Source organism: Camarhynchus parvulus, chromosome 12 (genome assembly GCF_901933205.1).
Source record: "Camarhynchus parvulus chromosome 12, STF_HiC, whole genome shotgun sequence".
Classification (NCBI taxonomy): domain Eukaryota; kingdom Metazoa; phylum Chordata; class Aves; order Passeriformes; family Thraupidae; genus Camarhynchus; species Camarhynchus parvulus.
In genome coordinates, this window is record NC_044582.1 from 252,674 (window position 1) to 275,086 (window position 22,413).

General features: G+C 44.6%; 1 protein-coding gene across 4 annotated transcripts; it reads left to right on the forward strand.

Annotated features, from left to right (window-relative positions):
* The first annotated feature begins 3,858 nt into the window (after window positions 1–3,858).
* Window positions 3,859–19,896, forward strand: CARD19 (caspase recruitment domain family member 19). 4 transcript variants are annotated; one of them, XM_030956856.1, is made up of 6 exons: window positions 3,859–4,077; window positions 9,274–9,416; window positions 11,287–11,440; window positions 14,816–14,875; window positions 16,501–16,572; window positions 17,280–19,896. In XM_030956856.1, the coding sequence occupies exons 1-6, from the start codon at window positions 4,059–4,061 to the stop codon at window positions 17,390–17,392; spliced, it is 561 nt and encodes a 186-aa protein (XP_030812716.1). In that variant the 5' UTR covers window positions 3,859–4,058; the 3' UTR covers window positions 17,393–19,896. The 4 variants fall into 4 exon arrangements, with proteins under 4 accessions (XP_030812716.1, XP_030812715.1, XP_030812717.1 ...); XM_030956855.1 differs by having other exon boundaries at window positions 16,501–19,896; XM_030956857.1 differs by lacking the exon at window positions 3,859–4,077 and adding an exon at window positions 6,451–6,538 and having other exon boundaries at window positions 16,501–19,896.
* The last annotated feature ends 2,517 nt before the right edge of the window (window positions 19,897–22,413 follow it).

The window sequence follows — 22,413 nt, forward strand, 5'->3', positions numbered from 1 at the left end:
TACAGTGCTTTTTCTCCTGTTTATATGCAAATAGATGTATATGCTACTTAAAGTTATTTTTCTTCCAGTTGAAGCCTTACTTAAAGCTGTCATCAGCTGTCTGTTTAATGGGTATCATCACATCTCTCTCGTGGGTAGAAACATGACCTTATAGCAGGCTGCAGTAATTGTTTTATGGTATTTTCCCTTGGTATGAATCAAGTATCGTCTCACAACCTGAAGTTCTGAAGCTTCAGTTTTGAAATTCAAATTACTGTAGCTTGCTGGCAAATGCCTTCTTCTATCCTGGCCATACTCTGCAGAGATCAAAAACATGTGCTTGAAATTCAGTAAGATGAAAGTTGCAGCAAAAGAGCTTTTTTCTTGTTTCTAATAAGCTCAGTTCTACTGTACGTTATACCAAGGTGCATCCTGCAACACACTTTTCACTATGCACTGCAAAAAGGAGAATGGATGTACTTCCCATCACTCCACCCAATTAAGTTCTCAATTCATCCAATTAGTACTAGCTAGTGTTTATCACGATATAGTTATGCTGTGAACTATTCTGCCTGCAGTTTTCAGTTGCCTGTCAGACCCAGACAGCTTCTCTACCCAGCAGTGTGGGCAGCAGTTCAAGGGAGATGGTTCTGTCCTTCTGCTCTGCTAGGATCTCATCCGAAGCTCTGTGTCCAGCTCTGGGGCCCCAGCATAGGAAGGACATGGAGCTGCTGGAGAGAGTCCAGAGGAGGATCTGGAGCTGCTCCAAGGGCTGGAGCCCGTCTGCTCTGGAGCTAGGCTGGGAGAGCTGGGGGTGCTCACCTGAAGAAGAGAAGGCTCCAGAGACACCTCAGAGCCTCTTCCAGGGCCTAAAGGGGCTCCAGGAGAGCTGGAAAGGAACTGTGGACAAAGGGGAATGGTTCCCCACTGCCAGAAGGTTAGGTGAGATACAGGAAAGAAATTCTTGTCTGAGAGGGTGGTGAGGGTCTGGCCCTTAGAAAATGGAAAAGGGCAAATTTAACTTTAATAAGGGGAGAGAAGAGAACCTCAGAAGTACCAGAATGGGAGGGTTTCTCTGATCCCCTGAAGTGTAGAACAAATGGTTAAACAAGTCCTTCACAAAGAAGATATAGCTCAGCCTAGGATTAAAAAGAGTTACAGGCATGGGAGGGAGGTGTTCTGCCCTACTGGCAATATTATGCTTAAGGTACACATGTGAAGGGTGGCCAAGATATCCTTGATCCTGCCTCTCTGTAGCTCTTTTGAATTTCCTTCCTCTTCCCATCTCTATGATTATGCTCGCAGAATTCCATTATTTAGTTCCCTGGTGTTTTAATTTCATTATTTGGCTTTAAAATGCAATAATATGACTGCAAGTGAAATAAATTCTCTGTTGGGATGTTTGGGTCAACACTTTGTGTGAGCAGACAGCCTGGCTCCTGTTCTGCATGAGGAGAAGCTGAGTAATGTTGGATGGGACAAAAAGTGCACCCTTGAGCTGCCAGGGATGCTGGCAGCCATGGGAAGCACCCCAGAAGGCAGGTAAATTCACTGTGCCTGTGCCAGAGCTAAATGACTGTCATTTATTTGGGCAGCTAATGCAAGAGGCAGCAAAGTTACACCAAGATAAGGAAGCAACACCCAAACTGTTTGTGAAAGATTTGTGGCTTGGCTTCCTCTGGGACTGTGCTTAGTTCTGATGGCTGCACCCCCTGGAGTTAGCTTTATTGCTCGTGCAAACATAATTTATTGTCAGAAGGGAAGTAAGTGCTGTGCGGGAAGGAGATGAAAACAGCTGAGACTCTAAAATAGACATTTAAAACCTTGTAACCCTTAAATGTTTGCTGGCCAGTGATTCCAGCTGGATTCAAGCTCCTATTTCTGCTACAGGACTTATGCTGTATCTGTGAGCTGGAATCTGCAGTGGCCTCTAACCTGTTGCAGCATGGGCAGATGGTTGGTTGCTGAAGCCTTCCTGAAGTGTCCCCACGAGGAGAGCGCTCCACCAAGCACACAGCAAATACCACACTCATGCGCAGCAGCTGCTTATGTGAGACAGCGGAGGCAGGAAGGTTCTTTGTATTGGTTTCCAGTTGTAGCTTATTTCAGCTACACTCTGAAAGGGTCCAGGGACAAAGACAGGGAGATGTAGAGGGTCCAGGACTATATACTGTTACAAAGGGGCAGAGCCAACAGCAACAACCAATCACCTGACGGTGTGAGTGGGGAAAAAGATTACAGTGACCAAATGGGAAACACAAGGGTAAACAGACAGGGGTACAGACAAACGAGGGTACAAAGAACAAACAAACGGCTAGAACCATGACCATATATGGTTAACAGGCAGTTGAACAGCCAGTGGGCCAACGGGGGTGTGGCACTGAGGTTGACTGACAGCATGTCACAGGAGCCCATGGGAGAAGTTGAAGTCCAGTGGACATTCTTCCAGGGCATAGATGCAGGAAGTCCCCTAGCAGGTCCATAGGCCTCCACAACTCCCCTTTCTTTATTTATTAAAAAGGCCTCTCCTATGGATTTCTGTAAACATTTAGCTAAAGAGGAAAACATAAACAAGACTATGACTACAACAACTAAAATCCCCAAAATCCCTTTTACAAAAGATAAAAGCATCCACCCATCTGAGCAGACCATCACACCCCAGCAGCTCTCCATCAAGGATGACCCAAGAACTCTAAGGGACCTACACTAACCCATGCCCAGAGCTTTACTTCACACAGGCTGCACACCATCCTCTCATTCATTCCTGGCTGTGGGGGTCAGATGAGGCCCAGAGCTGGCACAGGGATGAATTCCATGTGAGGACGTGTACCTGAACTGGCTTTGTTCCCTTCCCACAGCTCTGCAGAATGTCAGTTTGCCAAATCTGTCAACTGTTTATTTACACACCTATTTTAAGGGGAGGATGCTCTAACAACTTTATTTGCTTCCTATCTTCAAAGAATTCAGTTGTTTGGTTTTTTAAAAAATAATTAGCTGAGTATTTTTTTCATGGGTACAATTTGATTTGTGCTTTAGATAAGGAGCCAAGTGCAGTATTGAACATGTTTGTGAAGCTGGTTGTTCATTCTCCAGAATCTGTGCAGTATTTACCAGGATTATTTGTGATCAGTATACACTTATTCTACATGCCCATTATTCCCTTGTGCCAGGAATGAGATACACAATTTTTTCTTTATCTGCATCATCTTCTTGTTTTACTAATGCTGTTAAAATTTCCAGTGATAGGGTAGCATAGACCAGAACCAGGGGTGTGTAATTCACCAGGTACAGGGTGAATATACAGGAAGTTAAAACTGACCAGGGGTTTCCAGACCTGTGGATGCTCCAGGCTATCATAGAATATGCTGAGCTGAAATGGACTCCGAGGGATCATCCAGTCCAACCCCTGGCCCTTCACAGACACCCCAACAATCGCACCCTGTGCATCCCTAGGAGCGCTGTTCAAACACTCCTGGAGCTCTAGCGGCCTCGGGGCCGTGCCCATTCCCTGGGAAGCCTGGGCAGTGCCCAGCACCCTCTGGGGGAAGTTTCATCCAAGTCAGTTCTGTTCCCATTTTAGGGTTTGGCTTAACTGGTTAGGAATAAAGAGCTGGGAATTTGCAGCACAGCTTCTGCTTTTGTGTTTGGAGTCAGATAACTCTTTTCTTCATCTCCTTCTAGCCAACAAAGTAATCATACAAATAATCATACTCTGACTATATAAATAAGATTGGAAAATAACCCATTTTATGTGCGAAGCAACTCTAGAAATTATTAGCATACACACAAAAAGCCTTCATAACTCTGAGCAAACAAACATCTTGGTTTTCAGAACTAATTACACGTCCCCTAAAATCACCAGCAAATTGCTGCTGACTCCCAGGCGCAGAAGAGCAGCCGCCCATCGCTCCCGGCGGAGCTCTGCCGGCTGTCACAACTGGACTCGCTCCCTCCCTGTTTACTTTCGCTTCTCCAAGTTGCCCGTGACCTCCGCTTATCCCGTCAAGGAGAATTGCACTGCGGCCGCCCCTCGTGGGACGTGTGCCGGCCACGGCACATACCCACCCTGAAACCGATGGATGATGTTCTACAGAAGCTGTAAGTGCACATTTGTAGCGAAGAATTTGGGCAAAACAAGGGTCTGAAAGGTGCAAATCTGTGGGAACAGGAGTTCAGAGTCAGAGGGGCAGTGGCTCTGACGGGAGTGGCCAACCCGTCACTGCCTTCACGTTTTTCCCCCTTCTTAGAGCTTCTTTTTGTAAATTATTGACTGAAACTTACTGAAGGGAGCCTAGTGCCTTATCTGACCTTTTTAAGAAATACTTGATTGTATTTTCTTAAGCACAAAGAAAGACTGTTAGAGGAACTGCTTGCGCTATCTGGATTTAATTAGTTGCTAAAGAGATTCAGTCCTCTGGCGGTGGGAAAACAACAAAGCGTATTGTTATCCAACAGTTAACAGATAAAACCCTGCATGATAAAATGTTGCCAGGACAAGGGTGTAAGTAAGTAAGTAGTAAGTAAGCTCACTTAAATAAACAAATCGGTCGCTTTAGCGGGGGGAAACAGTACCGGCTTTCGAGATTAGCTAAGCAGGAAATCAGTCTGCTGGGAAAAGAAACGTTGTGCAGGTCGCTTCGCATGGCCACTCTGAAATGAATCAGAGTTTTGGAAGGGCACTGGGCTCTGTCAGGCAGCGGGGGTTCGCGGCGTGCCGCCGCTCCGGAGCGGGGTGAGGGGCGCGCTTCTCGCCTCGCTGTTCGCGATGCGGCTTCCCCACCCGGCTGTGGGCTGTGACTGTCACGGGCTGTGACTGTCACCATGGGAGGGCGTTCGGGACCAGCCCCAGCCTGGTCCTTCCCTCCCGAGGAGCAGGGCACGGCGGCGGCCTCTGCTGTGGACGTGTGGCTCCGCCAGGATCTGTCTGTGCAAAGCGAACCTGACAGCGATCCTCCTGCAGAGGTCTTGCGTGCCACCGGCATGAGGAGGAGATATGTTTAACCTCTGCTTCTTGTGTATTTATCTGAGTCTGCAGGACAAAAATATCTCCAGGCAGTGTGGCACTGTACATCGCAGCATTCCTGAGGGATTGATTTTCGTTTCCACTTCACTCACTGTGCTTTGAATCACTGTGTGCTGAAAAACATTTAGATTTATATTAGACATTTCAGTCCATATCGCACTAAGATGATCAGGTTTTCTGTTTAGTAGTTTAGATTCTAGTAGTTTCAAAAGTTCTAAAAGCTTTTAAATTTAAAACTTCTAAAATTTCTAAAAGTTTCCAGGGAAACTTTAGTAGAACATAAAATGCAGTGAATTCACAGAGGTATAAAGGAGTCATAAAAACAAATCCTCAGCATGGCATTCTCCCACTGCTTCTTAGTATTAGGCAACCCCTCTTGCTGTAATGTTTTAATATGCATATGGAAGTGAATTGTAGAACACAAGAATGGTTTGGATTGGAAGGGACCTTAAAGATAATTTTGTTCCAAACCCCTGCCATGGGCAGGGGCGCTTTCCACTGTGCCAGGTAGCTCAGCCCTATCCAAAATGATGTTAAAAATATATCACAAAAGGAATTACAAAATTCCAAATTACTTTTCACAAGATTTCTGTTTCTTTACTAAAATACACTGCCAAAATCACACCAATGCAGGTGTGATCAAGGTCTCCATGTGCAATAATATTAATAATAATTTTAAAATGTATTTTCTTGCTGTTAGGAAGATCTGGATTCCGGAGGGTAAATAGGATAAACTCAGGATGTACATACTCTACTAATCTTCTCAAGGATATACACCATGAATGACACAGCAATTGACAATGCTTCAATCCTCTGCAGCATTTATCCCTAGCAAGGCATATTCTCTTCCATTCCTTGCTAGGTAATTAATTGTTGATGAAATTTGGGGCAAATAGCAGGTTTTACATCCACAGATTTGCTTGTACTTTTTCACTCACAAAGTTAACTATCCCAACTAATTACATGCTTCACTGAAACTTTTTCTATGAGAGAAATTCTCCCTGCTCCTTGGGCTTGAGTCACTACCTGCCCAATGTACCTTACGTGTCCAGCTGCACTTAAATGCGCGTTGTGCTGCAGCACAAGGAAAATATAAATTCTACATGGATGTGGTGAAGATGTAGACATGGTATTTTGGACACTGTAATTTCTTCTGGAAAAGGAAATCGCGGCTTTACCAATCATGCATTAATTGTTTAAAAACTTGTGGCTGTGCAAGTGTAAATTCATGCTTCTACACGGGACGGGCTGGTGAGCACAGACATCTGAAGAAATGTTTTACCTCGGAGGTCAAGGCGATGGGAACGCCGGTGTGGGCTACGGGGGGCTAAGGGGGGCCTGTCCCGGTTCCGCCCCGGCTGCCCCCGGCCCTGCGCTCCGCTTCCCCCGCTCCGCGCTTCCCCCGCCGCCTCCGCGCCCGGGAGGCGGTGCCCAGCGCCGGCCGCCCCGCCCCGTCCCGGCCTGGCAGGAAGGCCGAAGGCCGCCGTCCGAAGGCCGCAGCCCGCGGGCCGGGCGGGGCCGGGGCTGCCATGGCCGGTGAGTGCGGGACGGGCAGGGTCCGGGGATCCTCGGCAGCTTGCTGAGCGCCGTCGCGCTCCCAGGCCCGGCCGGAGCCTCCGGGGCCGCAGTGCCGATGTCGCGGTGTCTCCGCGCCCCGCAGTGGCCCTGCCGGCGCGGTGGCCCCGGCGGTTTGGTGCAGGGGCCGCGGCCTGGCCGTGGGTCGGGGTGATGGCCCCGGGGCATGGCCCGGCCCGGCCCGGGCAGCGCTGCTGGGCCTCGCATGGGCAGGCCGTGGGACGGCGGGCGGGGCGGGGCCGGGCGCGGGGCTCGGGGCGGCGGGGGCGTGCGAAGCCCCGGCCTGGCGTGTCCGGTGTAGCCGGGCGGTGCCACGTTTGACACCCTGGCATACTGGCTGCCTGTTGTGTGGCAGCGAAGTCTGCTGTTTACTCCCAGACTCCATCCAGCTCGCTGGGATTGTGCCTCTACACCTGGGGAGCGCACAGGTTAGTTTTCCTGGTGACTCTGGTTGTTTTAGCCATCTTATGGAGCTTAGAGGATTGGGACTGTGTGTAACCTAATGTCGCACTCTAGTATCAAATGCTTTTTAATATTTTGCTCACTGCAGTTGTTGAAGTCTACAATTCCCTGACGGGTGGGTGTAGCCAGGTGGGTGTCAGTCTCCTTCCAAGCACCAAGTGACAAGATGAGAGGTAACAGTCTCAGGTTGCGCCAGGGGAGGTGTAGGTTGGATATTAAGGAAAATTTGTTAATTGAAAGGATTGCCCAGGCCTGGTACAGGTTGGCCATGCCTGGTACAGGCTGCCCAGGGCAGTGATGGAGTCATCATCCCTGGAAATGTTCAAAAAACATATGGATGTGGCACTCCATGACATGGTTTAGTGCTGAACATGGTGATGATACTGGATTGATGGTTGGACTCAATAGTCTTAAGGTTCTTTTCCAACCTAAATGATTCTGTGATTCTCTTGACTTGCTGTCAGAGTCCCTTGACTTCTGGTAACTTGCAGTAGCACATGGCAGTGGGCGAGAGTAGCAGAAGAGGGTGGCATCTTGTTTTTCACCTCTCTGTCATCCTTTCAGCCCAGAGGAGCAGACCAGTTGCTCTTCGTGGGTGTGTTTGGTAACCAGTGCCATCTGATCTTCTCAAGACCATTTCTCTGCAGCCAGTCTTCTTAAATCCTTGGCATTCCTGTCTTGTGATCTTGAAAGGGAAGAGGCAAAACTAAATTAGTGTTAAGCTAACATTTTGTTGAGAGAGACTTTTTCCTGAAATGCTTCTGAAAGGAGTTCTTGGACATGTACAAATGGTTTGATCATCAGATTGAAACCTTCCAGGTTTTAGTTGCCAGCTTTTCTGTATATTTATGAAAATCACCCAGGAGTTTTACAGGAAGTAGCAACTCGTGTTTGCACTGCACAGCAGACACCACTGAGCTTTCTGGAATGGATGTTTGCAAGTTCTGTGTTTTCCAGAGAACATCAGAGAGCTGCACTGGTTTTCATGTCTGTTGTATTTAAATTTATCTCCCTAACAATCCTGTTTGTTTGCTTGATAAACTTAAGAAGGCTTTTAAGGGGAAAACAAACCAAAGATGAAACCATAATAAAGATACAGTGGTGTCAGAGACAGTGAGTAGAGTCCTTATGTAAATATTGTTGGACTTATTAATTGGGAGTGTGTACTGGCCTGACTAAAGGTGGTTGGCAGCTCCCAGGGCCTGGGTGTGGATGAGAGTGCTTGCATGTTGCAGCGGGGCAGGGAAGGGCTGATCTCGGCCTACAAATTTGAAATGCAGCTGTATTTATTAATTTACTGTGATAAATACAAAGTGGCAGTGCAACTCCTTAGGGCCCTGTGGCTTTATCCAGAAAGGCAGTGAAAGTAGATCATGAAGAAATGTATGCAGGGGATTGTGACAAACAAAATCCTGTTTGATGTTTCTTGTACAGAAAGCAACATGAGGGTTTTATGCTAAAAATAGTTGCAGAAACAAAATTACAAAGGAGTTTTTAGCAACCAATGTAACTTGAAAGTTCTAGCTTGCGTTGTGCCAGTGGCTAGTGACTGCTTTCAGGGGCCACACACCTCAGCACAGGCATATAAAGCAGAGCACTTTATATGGGTTTGTCCAGCGTTCTGGCTGCTGCCACGGTCTGGCATATCCCTTCTTCTGTTGGGAATTGTGTCTGACAAACTCCCTGTTTGAAGAACTTAAGAAAGGGTGTCCCTGATGTTTTTTCTGTTTTTCCTGCAGGTGCTCTAGCAGACAGTCTGGCACCTTATGATCATGTATGATAAGTTTTTTTATGAGCCTTATTATTTCCAAGAGCAGAATGAGAGCATCCCATTGGTGGGAGAAGCATCTTGCAGGTGCCTTAAATGTCATAATCTGATTTCATAAGTGATAGAGTATTTATCTGCAGTAATTCATTAACTTTAGGCTGTATTTGATTAAATATCCATCAGAGCTTGGCTTCTAAATGATTTATAGCCTTCTCCCTTGGAAGGAGAGAGGCAGTAGGAGTGACCTGCCAGAAGTTCTGATTTGTGTAATTTCAAGTGGATGAGTCTTTGAAAGCACATGGCAGTGTTATGTTTCCCTAACAGATAGTTCAGCTTGCTAATATTAGGTGGTGGTGATAATTTTATTTTAGCTATTTAATCACTGGTAGTAAAATGAAATGTATGGAATTTAAAAATGGCTTATTAATGAACTGCTTTGGTTTCTTCTGTGTTATTTTATCTTTAGATCAGTCGTATTGTCATCGGCTGCAGCATGACATGTATTTCCTTACAAGCACTAGCCGACTGAATGAGCAAGTGGTTGATAAAATAGTTCTTCAGCTCAACAGAGTCTATCCCCAAATTCTTACCAATGAAGAAGCAGAAAAGGTAATTTGAGGAGTTTTGCTGCGTCTCTGACTGCTGTATTGCTTCTGTGGGTCACTACCCCAGCTGCCCTCTTCCTGACACAACTCTTGGTGCCACATGCAGCCAGCCTGCCTCACCTCCTGCTTGCTGACCAGTTATGTCTGGCATCTCATGTAAGAGGAGCAGTCACAGAGCTGGCATGTTCCCTGTGCCAAGTAGTCATGGGAGAGAATGCTCTCTTCAGCAGCAGTTTAATGCCACGGTCCCTGCCATGATCAGGGGCACACAGTCATGCAGCCAGTCCTTGGGCAGGAGGGCACCCATCCTGTGACCACGTGCCTGGCATGCCTGTCTCCTCCCATGAGGTGGTGTGGAGTGGCACACCAGATGATCTGTGCTGCATCCATCTCTGCCCACAAAATCATGTATATTAGCTCAATCAGTTTTGGTAACCAATTAACAATTGTAAGTATTGGTAGAGAAGTGGGGGGTGTTAGTCCCGTTAGTAAGTGTGGAGCTGTGGGAAGTGGGTGGAGTTAATAATATCTTGCAGTGGTGCCACCATGTATGGAGGAAGGCCACCCTCCCTGATGTGAAGCTTTCAAAAATGAGTAGCTCTTTTCAGGGAGAAAAGCTTCTAATCTTGTGTGGCGACAAAATTAAAGTCAACTAAGAGCTTCCACAATCCTACTTATAATAGTTTGTACTTACTTACCCTCTGCTGGCTTCATGTCTGCAAAGAGTTTTGGTATATCAGTATTTGAACATGACGAAAAATAGGTCCAGTTCTACCAGAATCAAACTTCATGGAGACAAATAGTGTTTGGTGGTGTAGAGCAGAGCTAAATCATTTACTGAGCCAGTCTTGCCACTTCCCTCAAGAGTTTCAAAATAAATGCATAAAGAATCTGAAACATGATTTGTGACTTCTGCACTTAGGCAGAAATGAACTGCTTTTTAATAGATTCAGACAAGTTTGTATTAACTCTATTGAATGTTTAGGAAGCTTATAATCTCAACTGTATCTGGAAGACCCTGTGGGAATTTTGTCAGAAGAAGGAGTATTGTGTAAAATCTGTGGCATTCTTGTCCCCCTCAAGCAGCAATTGTTCCCAACTCAGTATGCTACAAAGGTTTTCCACTGTGCTGCTATGAAATATGGTGTTTTGCTGAGAATGGCTTTGGATTTTTTTTTTAAATAAACTGAAAACGGTTTGATGTGTAAAGCTAGAGATGCATTTTCCTTCTCTTTGTAAGGTCTGCTAATACCCATCACATTTAGCACTACAGAAAAAAATATGTTTTCCACTGCAACTGTTTGCCAACCTGAGTAATGGGAATTTGTGCCTGTTGAAGTGAGTGTACAGCAATTAATTGGCTGGAAACAATAAAACATGAAATATGAAATCTTGGGATGATGAACACTCCACTACTGGGACTAGGATAAGCAGTATAAAGTGCCTTTTCGGGGATCCTTACTAGGCAGCTAAGGGCAACCTTGAGAGCATCAAACTTTATTTCAAATTATAAGATTTGCTGAAATATTCTATCTACAGCTGCCAGAATTAAACTGTAGAATAGCAAGTACCATGTCAGCTTGGATGCAGGGAAGATGTCGAATGCAGACTGTCTTTCACTTGATTGGGACAGAAAAAAGCAGAAGGAGAGGCAGAGACAATATGCTCTCCGTCAGACTCTGCTGACCACGTGGAGCTCAGGGCAGTGCACTGCATGTATGTCCTTTTTAGGTTTCCCTTTTTGACCCATTCTTTTAGTAAATATCAAAGAAGCTCTATAAAGAAGCTACATAACTGGCATAGTGATGTAAAATTGATCTTTTAATCTCTCTTCTGTTTTAATGTCTTTTCTGATGAGCACTTTTCTCTTGCAGTTCAGGAACCCAAAGGCATCACTCCATACCAGGCTCTCAGATCTGTTAAAACACCTCCAAAAGAAAGGAGACAGACACTGTCAGGAGTTTTACAGGGCTCTGCAGATCAATGCTGAACAGCTGTTTAATGACCTGCCAAGCAGGAAAATCTTGAGTAAGTTGACTTGTAAGTTGATTGAGTTGTGGATTTCCTCACCAGTGTATTACAAAACCTAATTTCAGATGCAGTGTAGGGCATTTAAACAACCTAAACAGATTATAAATAATACAAATAAACAAGTTACTTAAATAATTTTTGGGGTATACCTTAATTCCTTCTGACTTGAGTTTTCCAAAAGCTGTAAGGGGGTTTTGTAATGTAAAATTGTAATTTCCTTAGTTTTGTCTTTCATTTTGAAAGAAGTAATTTGTATCTACCCTGCACAAACTGGTGGAGGACCATTTTCTTGCCTGCATGGGGAGGCTGCAGAGTTACCCCACATCCATACCTGAACCCTTTTGAACTGGGGAAGTCTGGACCCATCCTGCCTCAGAATCTCAGATGAGCCCCAGTCCCAACTGACTGAGCCTCGCAGCAGCTTGAAGGCAATGCTTTGAGCTGATGTTCACCTTGCAGAAGTTGCGCACTTTGGAGAACAGGCTCTTCAATCAAATTGTCTTGGATTTATCATTTTTACTTTGGTAGCGGTCAAGAAACAAGTTTTTCTGCCAGGCTGACTAGCAGTTAGCAGACAGCCTTTATGAATTAAGAGCAGTTTGAGAAGTCTTGGTGTAATCACTAAGAAGAAAAATTTCAAAACTGTTTTGATATGTAAGTGTTAAAGCTTTTTAAATGTTTAATAGCATATTCTACAAGCCATTTTTGAAAATGTATCTTTACAAGGAGACTTGGATAGGGTCTGTGGGATGTTTTCACTTTTAGCTAGAGCAGAAACGTGCTCATCCTTGCACATGATTTGTGTGGTGACTGAGCTTTCCTCAGGTAGCCATGAGTAGGCAGGGTGAGGGTTTCTCCTGTTCAGACTCTGCATAGCAAATACCTGTGCTAGAAGTGCTTCACGTTAAACATACAGCTCCTTGTGGCACCCAAAAACAGTTTTGCTGCTGCAAACTGCTGACTTCAGTAAACATGAGAAGTCATTAAATTCTCTGTTATCTTGGTACACTTTTTTATATTACCATCCTCAGAAGGATAAGGATAATTTAAAGAACTGAGTTTAAACTTTACTGTGTGCTGAGATTCGGCAGTTTCTTTCTGTTGACCTAAGAAATAAATATTTAGATGATTGTGTTAATATGCTTGCTGCTTCTTAGAGTTCTGTAATTAAAACAAATGTCTGCATTCTGGATTGAATGGTCAAGAAACATCTGTGCAGCTTTTTAAGCTAAAACTGCAAACACCTTTATGCTTCAGCTTCAGGACAAAAGCTCCTTTTGTCAATATGAGGAGTAACTTTTCGTTTAAGTGAACTTGGACATTTTCGATATTGAAGGCATTATCCTTCAGACCTCCAGCATGTACAATTTGTTACTCGAATTTTACTTCTTGGAAGTGCTCAAGGGGTGTTACAGGCCAAAATCTATGGGGTCCTGAGCACTCTGGTCAGTGGAAGGTGTCCCTGCTCATGGCAGGAGGTTGGAACTGGGTGGTTTTCAGGGTCCCTTCCAACACAAACCATGCTATCATTCTATAATGCTCTTAGCAGTAATTGTTAAATTTAGCACAAAGCATTTACAGAACTGCCACTAGAATTTGTAAATATGAAGAACAAGGAGAATCACTAACATGGGGCTTTTCTGCTAAGTGCAGGCTGAGCTGAAACAAGCAGCATTACAAACAGCTGGAGAAATTATCAATGAGGACATGGATGACCCATGGATGATTTATGGATGAACGCCATAGTTCTGTAATAGATTACATGCAGCTATACATGCAACAGATTTTTTTCAGCAGAGGAAATCCTTTCAAATATTTCTTTTTTATTTTTAAGGCAGCTTTAAAATTCACGCTAGAACAAAATTTCTTTGCCTGAAGTGTAAATTGCCAATGAAGTGTCTGGTAATGTCTGAACATTCCCACTAGAGGGGAGGTAAGGCACACAGTATGGGCAGCCTCAGAGCTGTTGAAGCAAATGGGTGTTTCCAAGGGACTCAGAAAATGTTTTTATTTCTCTCCATGCTGACATAGACTTAAAGGATAAAGGCTTGGATCAGCCCCATGCAGCAACAGAAGTGGCAGAGATTTGTCTGTGCTCTCCTGTGCAGTGTGAGGATTTCCCAGTTGGAATTTCTAGGAGGGACATCAGCTCATCAAAGGGACACGCTGGGTGAGGCTGCTAGGGGCACACCGAGCTTATGGAAGATTTGCAGCAATCCTTGCTGCTCTGATGACTCTCAGGCTTCACAGCAAAGGGCACCAGATGCTTCTGTCCTGCTCCAGAGCCATGTCCTGTCTCCCCACAGAGAGGGATATCCTTAGTAGGGGAGATGGATGTTCCCCTGTCGCTGCCTGGGTGGACTGGGCAGTTTCCGAGGCACCTCTCCTACATCCTGGTGTCACGTGAGAGAAGGAGAGCAGTTGAAACCGATCAGTCTTAAATTCTTCCCTATTGACAGCCAGATTCAGAGCTCTTACTTTTTTTCCTTTCCTTTTTTAACCCTCCTAGCCCTTTGACAGTTGGACTTGGTGATCGGAGAGGTCTTTTCCAACCTTTATGATTCTGTGATTGCATGACTACAGAAAGCTTTGGCTAAAACAGTGTTGCAGATCAGTGATGTGTTATATGAAAAGTCACTCTTCTGCCATGTCTGGTGGCAGCTGTGCGTCCCCCTTCTGCAGACAGCATAATCTCCACATCTATGTGGCAAAGGCAGCTCTAAAAGGGTCTTTCTGCCCAGACTGGAAACTACTGAACACCTTGTCCTATGGCCAGCCTCCTTTTCTACTAGAATTTGCAGAAAGATACAGGCTGAAATTGCTTGTGCCAAATGTTAGCATGTGGAACCGACAGAGTTTTAAAGAATGCCTTCAGCTGAGACCTGCATTTAGTAAATAATCTACACCAAGAAGTTCTTTCTATGTGCTTTACCTGCTAAATACATCAATGCCCGGAGATTTGCTCAGGAACAAAGAATGGTGATGCATGAAATTATAGAGATGTTTTGAGATTAGTGCATCTGTTAACAAAGAGTTTCTATGTATTACAAGGAAAACTGCTGATATTGTGAAGGATTATCTCCTGCTTTCCTAATTTAGGAGAAAAGTGTAATGTTATTTATGTGGTCAGTTCTTAAGCTGATCAGAGGTGGGGCTGCAGCTATTTTTAGTTGCATTCAGATGACTCTATGCCTGTGTCTTTTGGTCAGTCCAACTTTAGCAATGGTTTACCATTGGAGGGGTTAATACTTTATGTCAATGTTGGATATTTTTCTGAAATATGGTGTTTTGCACCATTTTGCATGTGCTGATTATGTTTGTTTGTTTGCTTGAGCTGAGTACTAACTTTTCATGTATTGCTTTTATTTCTAGAAACCCCAGATCCCACAGAGATAGACACTGACAAGGAGCAATATATGCTAAATGACAGGGGTAAATAAATCATACAGTGTCACCGGATGGAATGGCTTTGCAGATTATGATGCAATTTATTATATCATGTAATTTGCACTGTATATAGCAACTACTTTGGCTTATGATGTGTTTACTGTCACAAGTTAAGTAGAATTAATGGAGGAAAATGTACTGAGTTACTGTCGAGGAAACCAGTGCCAGGAAATTGAAGAGACTGTAGAGTTTAATCAATATTTACGATGGTATTACTTACACTATTACAGCTAAGCTCTTAATTTCCTGTGATTTCTTCAGTGCCTGAACAGTAAGGTCTATTCATTTTGCATAAAGCCATCAATAACTTTTTGATCTGGCTTTCAATTTTTTTCAATTTTTTTAAGCTCTCAATTTAACTGCAAGTCATTTGAAAGCAATGATGGAAAGGCAGGAAAAGCTTAAATATATTTTCCTTAGGAAAACATATTAATTAGTTTCACCTTCCTCTGTTCAATGCCAGATTACAGAGACAAATATTTTTTTCATGGTAGGATATTTTGAAAAGGAAGATCTCAAATAAAGATGAAGAATTCTCACCATTTATAATGAACTATTGTGTCATTTAAGTTCAGTATTTTATTTAGAGATTTAGATACAATAATGAGAGATTCAAAACACCTTCTGTGAATTATGCCTTTTTTGCAGTTTCCTGAGAAAAAACTGAAATAAGTAACAGAAACACTATTTAACTCAATGTATATTTTTGTCTGTGGTGGTGGTGTTTCTGTGAATATTGAACCAAATTGCTGTTCAGAGTTTACACATTGCTGATGCTATTGCTGATGCTGTCTGCAGCATAAAGTACAGGATGAACAGAGAAAGTGTTTGGAAATAAGAAAATGAAGTAGTTTTTTGTTTGTTTGTTTGTTTGTTTGGGGTTTTTTTGTTTGGTTTTTTTTGTTTGTTTTTTTTTTTCCTTATTAATTTTTTTTTCTGACCTGCCCTCAGACTAGAGATTGTTTGGCCACTAGCCACCCTCCTCCTTGGGAGGTTACATGCCAAAGAGCAACCAAATCTGTGCTCCTTTGGTGTTTCTCTAATGTCCTTGTCCACGCAGTCAGCTCCAGGAATTTGTTGAGACAGTACACTTGACCTTAAATTGATAGATGTAGCTTAATTGTATCTACAAGTAGATGTGTAGCTATTGTATCTCTGTTTCTAGTGAGATAGTAACTACAAGTAGACTATTAGGTAATAAAGAAGCAGATATAGATCTTTATGCTGTTTTGTCAGTGGATAAGTATGAATTAGAAAGGTTTTATTGAACATCGGTACTGACCATCACCATTAAACTGTGTGTAATTCCAGGCAGGCAGTTTCTAGGAGATTTGGCTTGGAAACTTTTCCTTAAATGCCATAGTCTGTAGCTGGTAGATGAGCAGAGGGGAACAGGGAATGGTGGCAAAGCAACTGTAGTAAAAATTAATTGCAGTCTAATAAATGTGCTTCACAGTACATTAGCGACAGAACAGACAGAATTGTGAATATGTTAGCTTCATTTGAATATGCTTAATTATGCATATTGATAGCAATTGGTGATTTGTGAGCTGAGCTAAACTTCTGGTACCCTGCTCTGTCTCAATGTGTTTTCTTGCCATTTTCTGTAGGCCCAGTGTTTTTCCTGGCGTGTTTCAGCATGGCTGCAGGACTGGCCCTTTTCTGGTACTGCTGTAACTCAGGTGAGCTTCTCAGGGGCTTCTCCTGCCTGCCTTCTCTCAGCAGGGATGAAACGAGCTGGGCTCCTCATCTGTCAGGGCTCCCTAACAGGGTGGGTCAAGGTGTCATCATTCATTAATGAGCTCCGGATACAAATTGCACAGCAAACATGCTGAGGTATAAATAATGGATATTTTGCCTACAGAAGATGCCACAAATAGGGGCACTTTTTAAATGCAGTAGTCGTGTGAACGCCTGTTGCTATAGCAATGGGTCATGATTCCCAGCAGTCATGGGACACACCCAAAACCTTCTGGCTCCCACACCCCTTGGGAGCTGGTGGAAGCCTGGCCAAGGCTGGGGGATGCTGTCTGGATTTGCTGAGTTCCAGCAGCTACAGCTGTCCCCATGCTGCTGGCTCTGGGTGTTAGCTCTAACTGCCACCTGACAGTCCACACTGGCTCCACACCATCCAGAGCTGTGCTCAGGGGTGAAGCTGCCCCCTTCCCTAACTGATCAATCTTCTCTTCCTGTCTCAACTTGCAGCAATGAATCTGAACAGATTCCTTGTTCACCTCTCTTGGCACTTGATTTCTGCGAATTGAAGGAAATGGGCTTTCCTCTAGAGTTATTTTTAGTTGGTTTTTATTTTTTGCAGATACTGCTTCCTAGATAAAATGAAATCTAACTGTGTTCACTTTCTCTTTTTCCTCTCATCATTCCATTTTAGAAACGCAAGTCATAGGAAGAGGCAGGAGAATCTTGGGTTTTTCTCCTATTATCATAGGAAGACATGTTAGAAATATTTGTATGTTGCATTTGGAAGACATGTCAAGAAATTAATGAAAAGCTGTCTCTTTGCTTGTCTGTACAGTACACCAAAGGAAGCCAACAGTGGATAAAAATGTCCTGTACTCATACCAAAGATTTTATTAACTGGCTTAATCAATAATTGCCTTGTCTCCAGATGTATTCGAAATTTGAGCTTTAAATGTCCTTCTTTATGGGAATGGACCATTTATTTTTGTAAATGCTTGAAGTATTTATTGTTTGTATAAAAAATATTTTTATTATAAGCTTTAAAATGATCTCTTAAGTGAGCATGGGTCTGAAGCCATGTTTGCATATGTGTTTTCTATACTGGAATGAAGGATCACAACTGTTTGAAGAACTCTGGCTTTTCTTTTGTGAGAATTAATTTAAGAAAAGAACTTAAACACATGCACTCAAAGCCCTTACTAAGAAATGGATCTCCATCTCAGAACTGTTTTGTCTAGACCCTTTGTAGTCACTGCCTGAGCTTAGGTGGGTACTGGCACCTGTGAAAAGGGGCGCCAGTTCCCTTGATGTGTGCCTTGTATTCATTGTGTCTTCTGATTCCCTGTTGGGGCCTCATCCCAGTCTGCCTTGTTCCCAGTCTGACACAGCTGCTGGACCTGGTTTGAATGCCCTGGAGCTGTTTCAGGCTGCTTCCAGCCCATGGGCTGTTCCAGAGAGTGGAATGTCTGACCTGAAGGACTTCAGACTACCAAGAAAATGTTCCAGGTTCATTTAGCTTTCCCTTTCCCAGTGAAGGGAGACGGCAGAGAGACCTGGACACATTGGAGGGCTGGACAATCACCAACCCAGTGAAGTTCTACGAGGGAAAGTACCAGATTGTGCACTTGGGATGGTGCAACCCTGGATGTATGGACAGGCTGGGGAATGAGATGCTAGAGAGCAGCACCATGCAAAGGGACCTGGGAATCCTAGTGGATGGAAAGTTGGATATGAGTCAGCAGTGCCCTGGCAGCCAGGGGGGACATCCCTGTTCTGGGGGACGCCAGGCCCAGCATGGCCAGTTGGGCCAGGGAGGGGATTGTCCCTCTCTGCTCTGCGCTGGGGCGGCCTCACCTCAAGTGCTGGGGGCAGTTTGGGCATCACAATATAAGAAAGATATTAAACTACTAGAGAGCTTTGAAAGGACACTTCCAGGGGTGGGGTAGCAACAGCTTCTCTGGGCAACCTGTGCCAGGGCTGGGGGAAGAATTCTTTCCCAGTATGGTACAGGAAATTTTACTATGGCTAGGGCTACATTTTCTTCCCTTCCTGAGGTTGCTTGAGATGAGGATATCTCTCAGGGGAAAAAATGATCCAGAATGAGCTGTGCCAAGGGTTAGAGCTGGAAGGAGGAAGAAAAAGTGAGTCTGGATTCATCCTAGTGTCAAAGGACCTAAGAGCAAAGAATAGAAAACAATTTGTTCTGTCATTAGTGCCAATTGTTAATATGAACAGTGAATGTCAGGCTGCCTGTACAATTGGCATGTGCACAGGCTGGGAGACATTTTGAGAATATTTTTCTTTCAGGAGCTTGCTTCTCTGCAAGCACATCTATGCAGCACATATGGACAGTGATAATTCCATTTTCAGCTCCTGGAGGAAGCACATGTGCACCTGCATGGGAGTCGGGTCCTTTTAGGCAAACAGTGTTACAGACTTGGGAATAAATCAAGCAGGGTCTTGGATGAAGCTGTTTAGCTGCAGAATTCTGGTTTCCCTGGCAGGTCAAGAGCAGCTTGGCCTTTGCTGCTGAAACTGTGCTGGTACCAATTTATAAACATGGTTCACACTTTGTGCAGGGAAGTTGTCCTGTCTGGGTTGTAGGTGGTTCCATGCCAAGGGTGGAGACCATCCTGGTGAACACTGTGGCTGCCATGCTGTAGGCAGGAATTGTCCAGGAGCTAAGCAGGTACTGGCCTGAGCCATGGAAATGGTTAAGGCTGAGTACAGGACCATCTGTGTGCAGAGAGCTGGGAAGCAAAGTGATAGATCCTACAAAGTATTTGCACAATTCTCTTTAAAGCCAGAGTGCTATTTAAAGGACTTGGTGAAGGATGATGTGCCTGATGAGCTGGAGTGGGAATGAAGTGATGATTCATTGTGGGATGCACTGGGCTGCTTTACAGCTGCTGGATGGAGTTTGCAGTTACAAGTGCCTTTGCCAAGACAAAGTTATTCCTTTTGTTTCTTTCAATTGTTGTTATTTTTCTCATATTGTAATAAATTGAAAACATGTTTGATCAAAATGTGCCATTGTGGATGCTTTTCCCTGCCATTCTTTGTGCACAGATGTTACTCCATGTTATGCCATGCCTTGGCTGTGCTGGCAAGAATCAGTTTGCTGCACTTCACAGAGCCTGTGTCCTGTATTAATTTCTCTGAATGTACATCCTTTAAAAATTAATGTATTTCTTTTTTTTAATGGGGTGAAGCTGTCAATTAAATTGAAATAAAATCTGGGAGAAGAATGCTGCTGTTTTTCTTGTAGTTAATGCACTGCTCTTCCTTGCAGAAGCACCCCTTGGTTGTTGCCCTCCTGGGCTCTTGCCTCTCATGGTTAAATTTTTATGGCTATTTGCCCCAGGATTTTTAACATTTTCACCTGATTTCAAAATTGCAATTTTTCTGCTTAGCTTGTTTAGGGATCTGGAGTTAAACAGGGCTCATCAGTTCAAAGACTGTGTGTCTTTGGGTTAATCCTTGATTTTGTGTAATTTTGGGAGTTCCAAGGGTCACTGCCCATGAAGCTTTGGAGGTGTGCTGGTGCTTGCTGTAAAGGGACTTTGACACACAGTTCATTTGAAGTGCTACTTGGGCCACCCAAAAAGGGACTTCATTTTGTTACTGGCCTGTTCCTTTGGGTAAGGGGGTACTGCTGGCATGGGTGCCTCTATGAGCAGTGTTGAGCATCCCACCAAGGGAACTTGTTGCTGTACCATGGAATTGCTAAGGTTGGAAAAGAGCTCAGTATAATTGAGGCTGATCTGGCACCACTGCCATGTTCACCATTAAACCATGTCCTAAAGTGCCATATCCACATGTTTTTTAAACACTTGCAAGAATGGTGACTTCACCACTGTCCTGGGCAGCCCATGCCAGGACTGGACAGCCCCTTCCATGGAGAAATATTTCCTAATATCAAATCTAAATCTCCCCTGACACAACTTGAAACCTTAGGTAGAGTCACTTAACCCAGAGCTAGGATTGCATCTGCTGCTACAAGACTCTGGGGACAAGAGGAGCCCCAGAGCTTGGCATTGGGTTCTGTTGAACAGGGCCTGAGTGGTCATAGAGGAGGATCTCTGAGATAACTTCATCAGGAGGAGAGATCCTCTTCATCCTATGCCCTTCTGTGGACTGACTCCCTGATGAGTGGGAACTGGATTCCCCTCCTTGCCCATTGGTTTGTGGCCCTTAGGGGAGAGGAGCAGCTGTTAGTGGGAGGCTGTGCTTGTGCTGCTGCCTGTCCTCTGCAGGAGCAGCCTCGTGCCAGGTGCCAGGTGAAGGGACCAGAGCAGAGCATCAGGAGCATCACCAAGGTTTGGATATGAGTGAAACAACGGCCTGATGTGGTTGAAGATTGCATGCAAGATGTTTTCCATTACCATCTGTATGGCAGATTACCTTGTCAAGTGAGCAGTTTGCCTTATCTCTCTCTCTGAATGACCACATTCACACCTTCCTCGGGAGGGGACCTCTGCTGATAACAGGCTATTGAATATCAGTGCATGACTGATAAGAACTATAACATCCCATTGTGAGATGCTCCGCCCAGAGGGAGGAGCCAAGCACCGCTACCCCGATATACTCTGAGATTCTGACACTCCAACACAGTTTCTCTCCACGGGATTCCCCACAGGAACAGCAGCTGCCTCTTCCTCCACTGGATCTCCAGAGGAAGAATACATCCCTCTCTACAGATCCTCTTTGCTCCAACAGAACCACACCTGATACTTCAGAGGACTGCAGCCACATTTTCAATCGGAGTACCACCAACACCCTGACCCACAGGGTGTCAGGTTGGGTTCTGACTCTGTCAGTGTTGTTCCAGTGGACTGCATTGTTTATTTTATTCTTTTTATTTCTTCCCTATTAAAGAACTGTTATTTCCTGCTCCCATATCTTTGCCTGAGAGCCCCTTAATTTAAAATTATAGCAATTCGGAGGGGTGGGGAGGGTTTACATTCTCCATTTCAGGGGAGGCTCCTGCCTTCCTTAGCAGACGCCTGTCTTTCCAAACCAAGACATGATGAAACTACAAAATTATAGGATTCAGGGGAGGGGGTAATTTTTTTATCTTCATCTCACCCACTGCATAGAGATGTTATTAGAGCCAAATGAAAGAAAGAAATCAGAGGCAGGAGATGAAACAGCTATGCGGCAACACTGCTCCAGTTAATTCAGTACCATTGCTTTGGCATAAAAGAACATTTTGGGGGAATCCTGAGCTGCCCTTGCTATTTTGGAGCACAGGCCACTTTACACTGTCGTCACAAGGAAAAACTTTCTGCCGTGGTGCTGTTGATAAATCTTTAAAAACATTGTGTCTAGTAAAGCAAAAACCTTTCAGGCTCAGTCTGTGCTTCACAAACTGGTAACAGGTGAAGTCGGGTACCAGCAGCCAGAGTGCCACTGCACATGAAGCTTGGATAAATCACAGGCAAGACATGTTCTCACAGCACGATTTACAGCAAATCTTCTCCATAGCAAAATATTTCATCACACTCAGGTGGCTTTTTTTTCCTTTTTAGCCCTGGTTTTAGCTACCCTGCGGGTCTCCTAGTGCTCCAGCCCTGCGGGTGCTGTCCCAGGGCTGCTCTGTGCCGCCCTGTGGTGCCTCAGCCTGGCCACGCCGGCTCCAGGGTCCTGCAGGGCTCTGGGGTCCCCCGGGCTGCTCCCTGCTGAACGCTCCGCTGCAGCAGAAACAGAGAAAGCTGACATTGTTTTTCCTCAGTGGGCTCTGAGCTAATTCATTTTAAAAGCTCCCAGTGAAGGCTGGAAAGATGATGCCTGTGCCTCTTAAATATTCCTGATCCATAATGGTT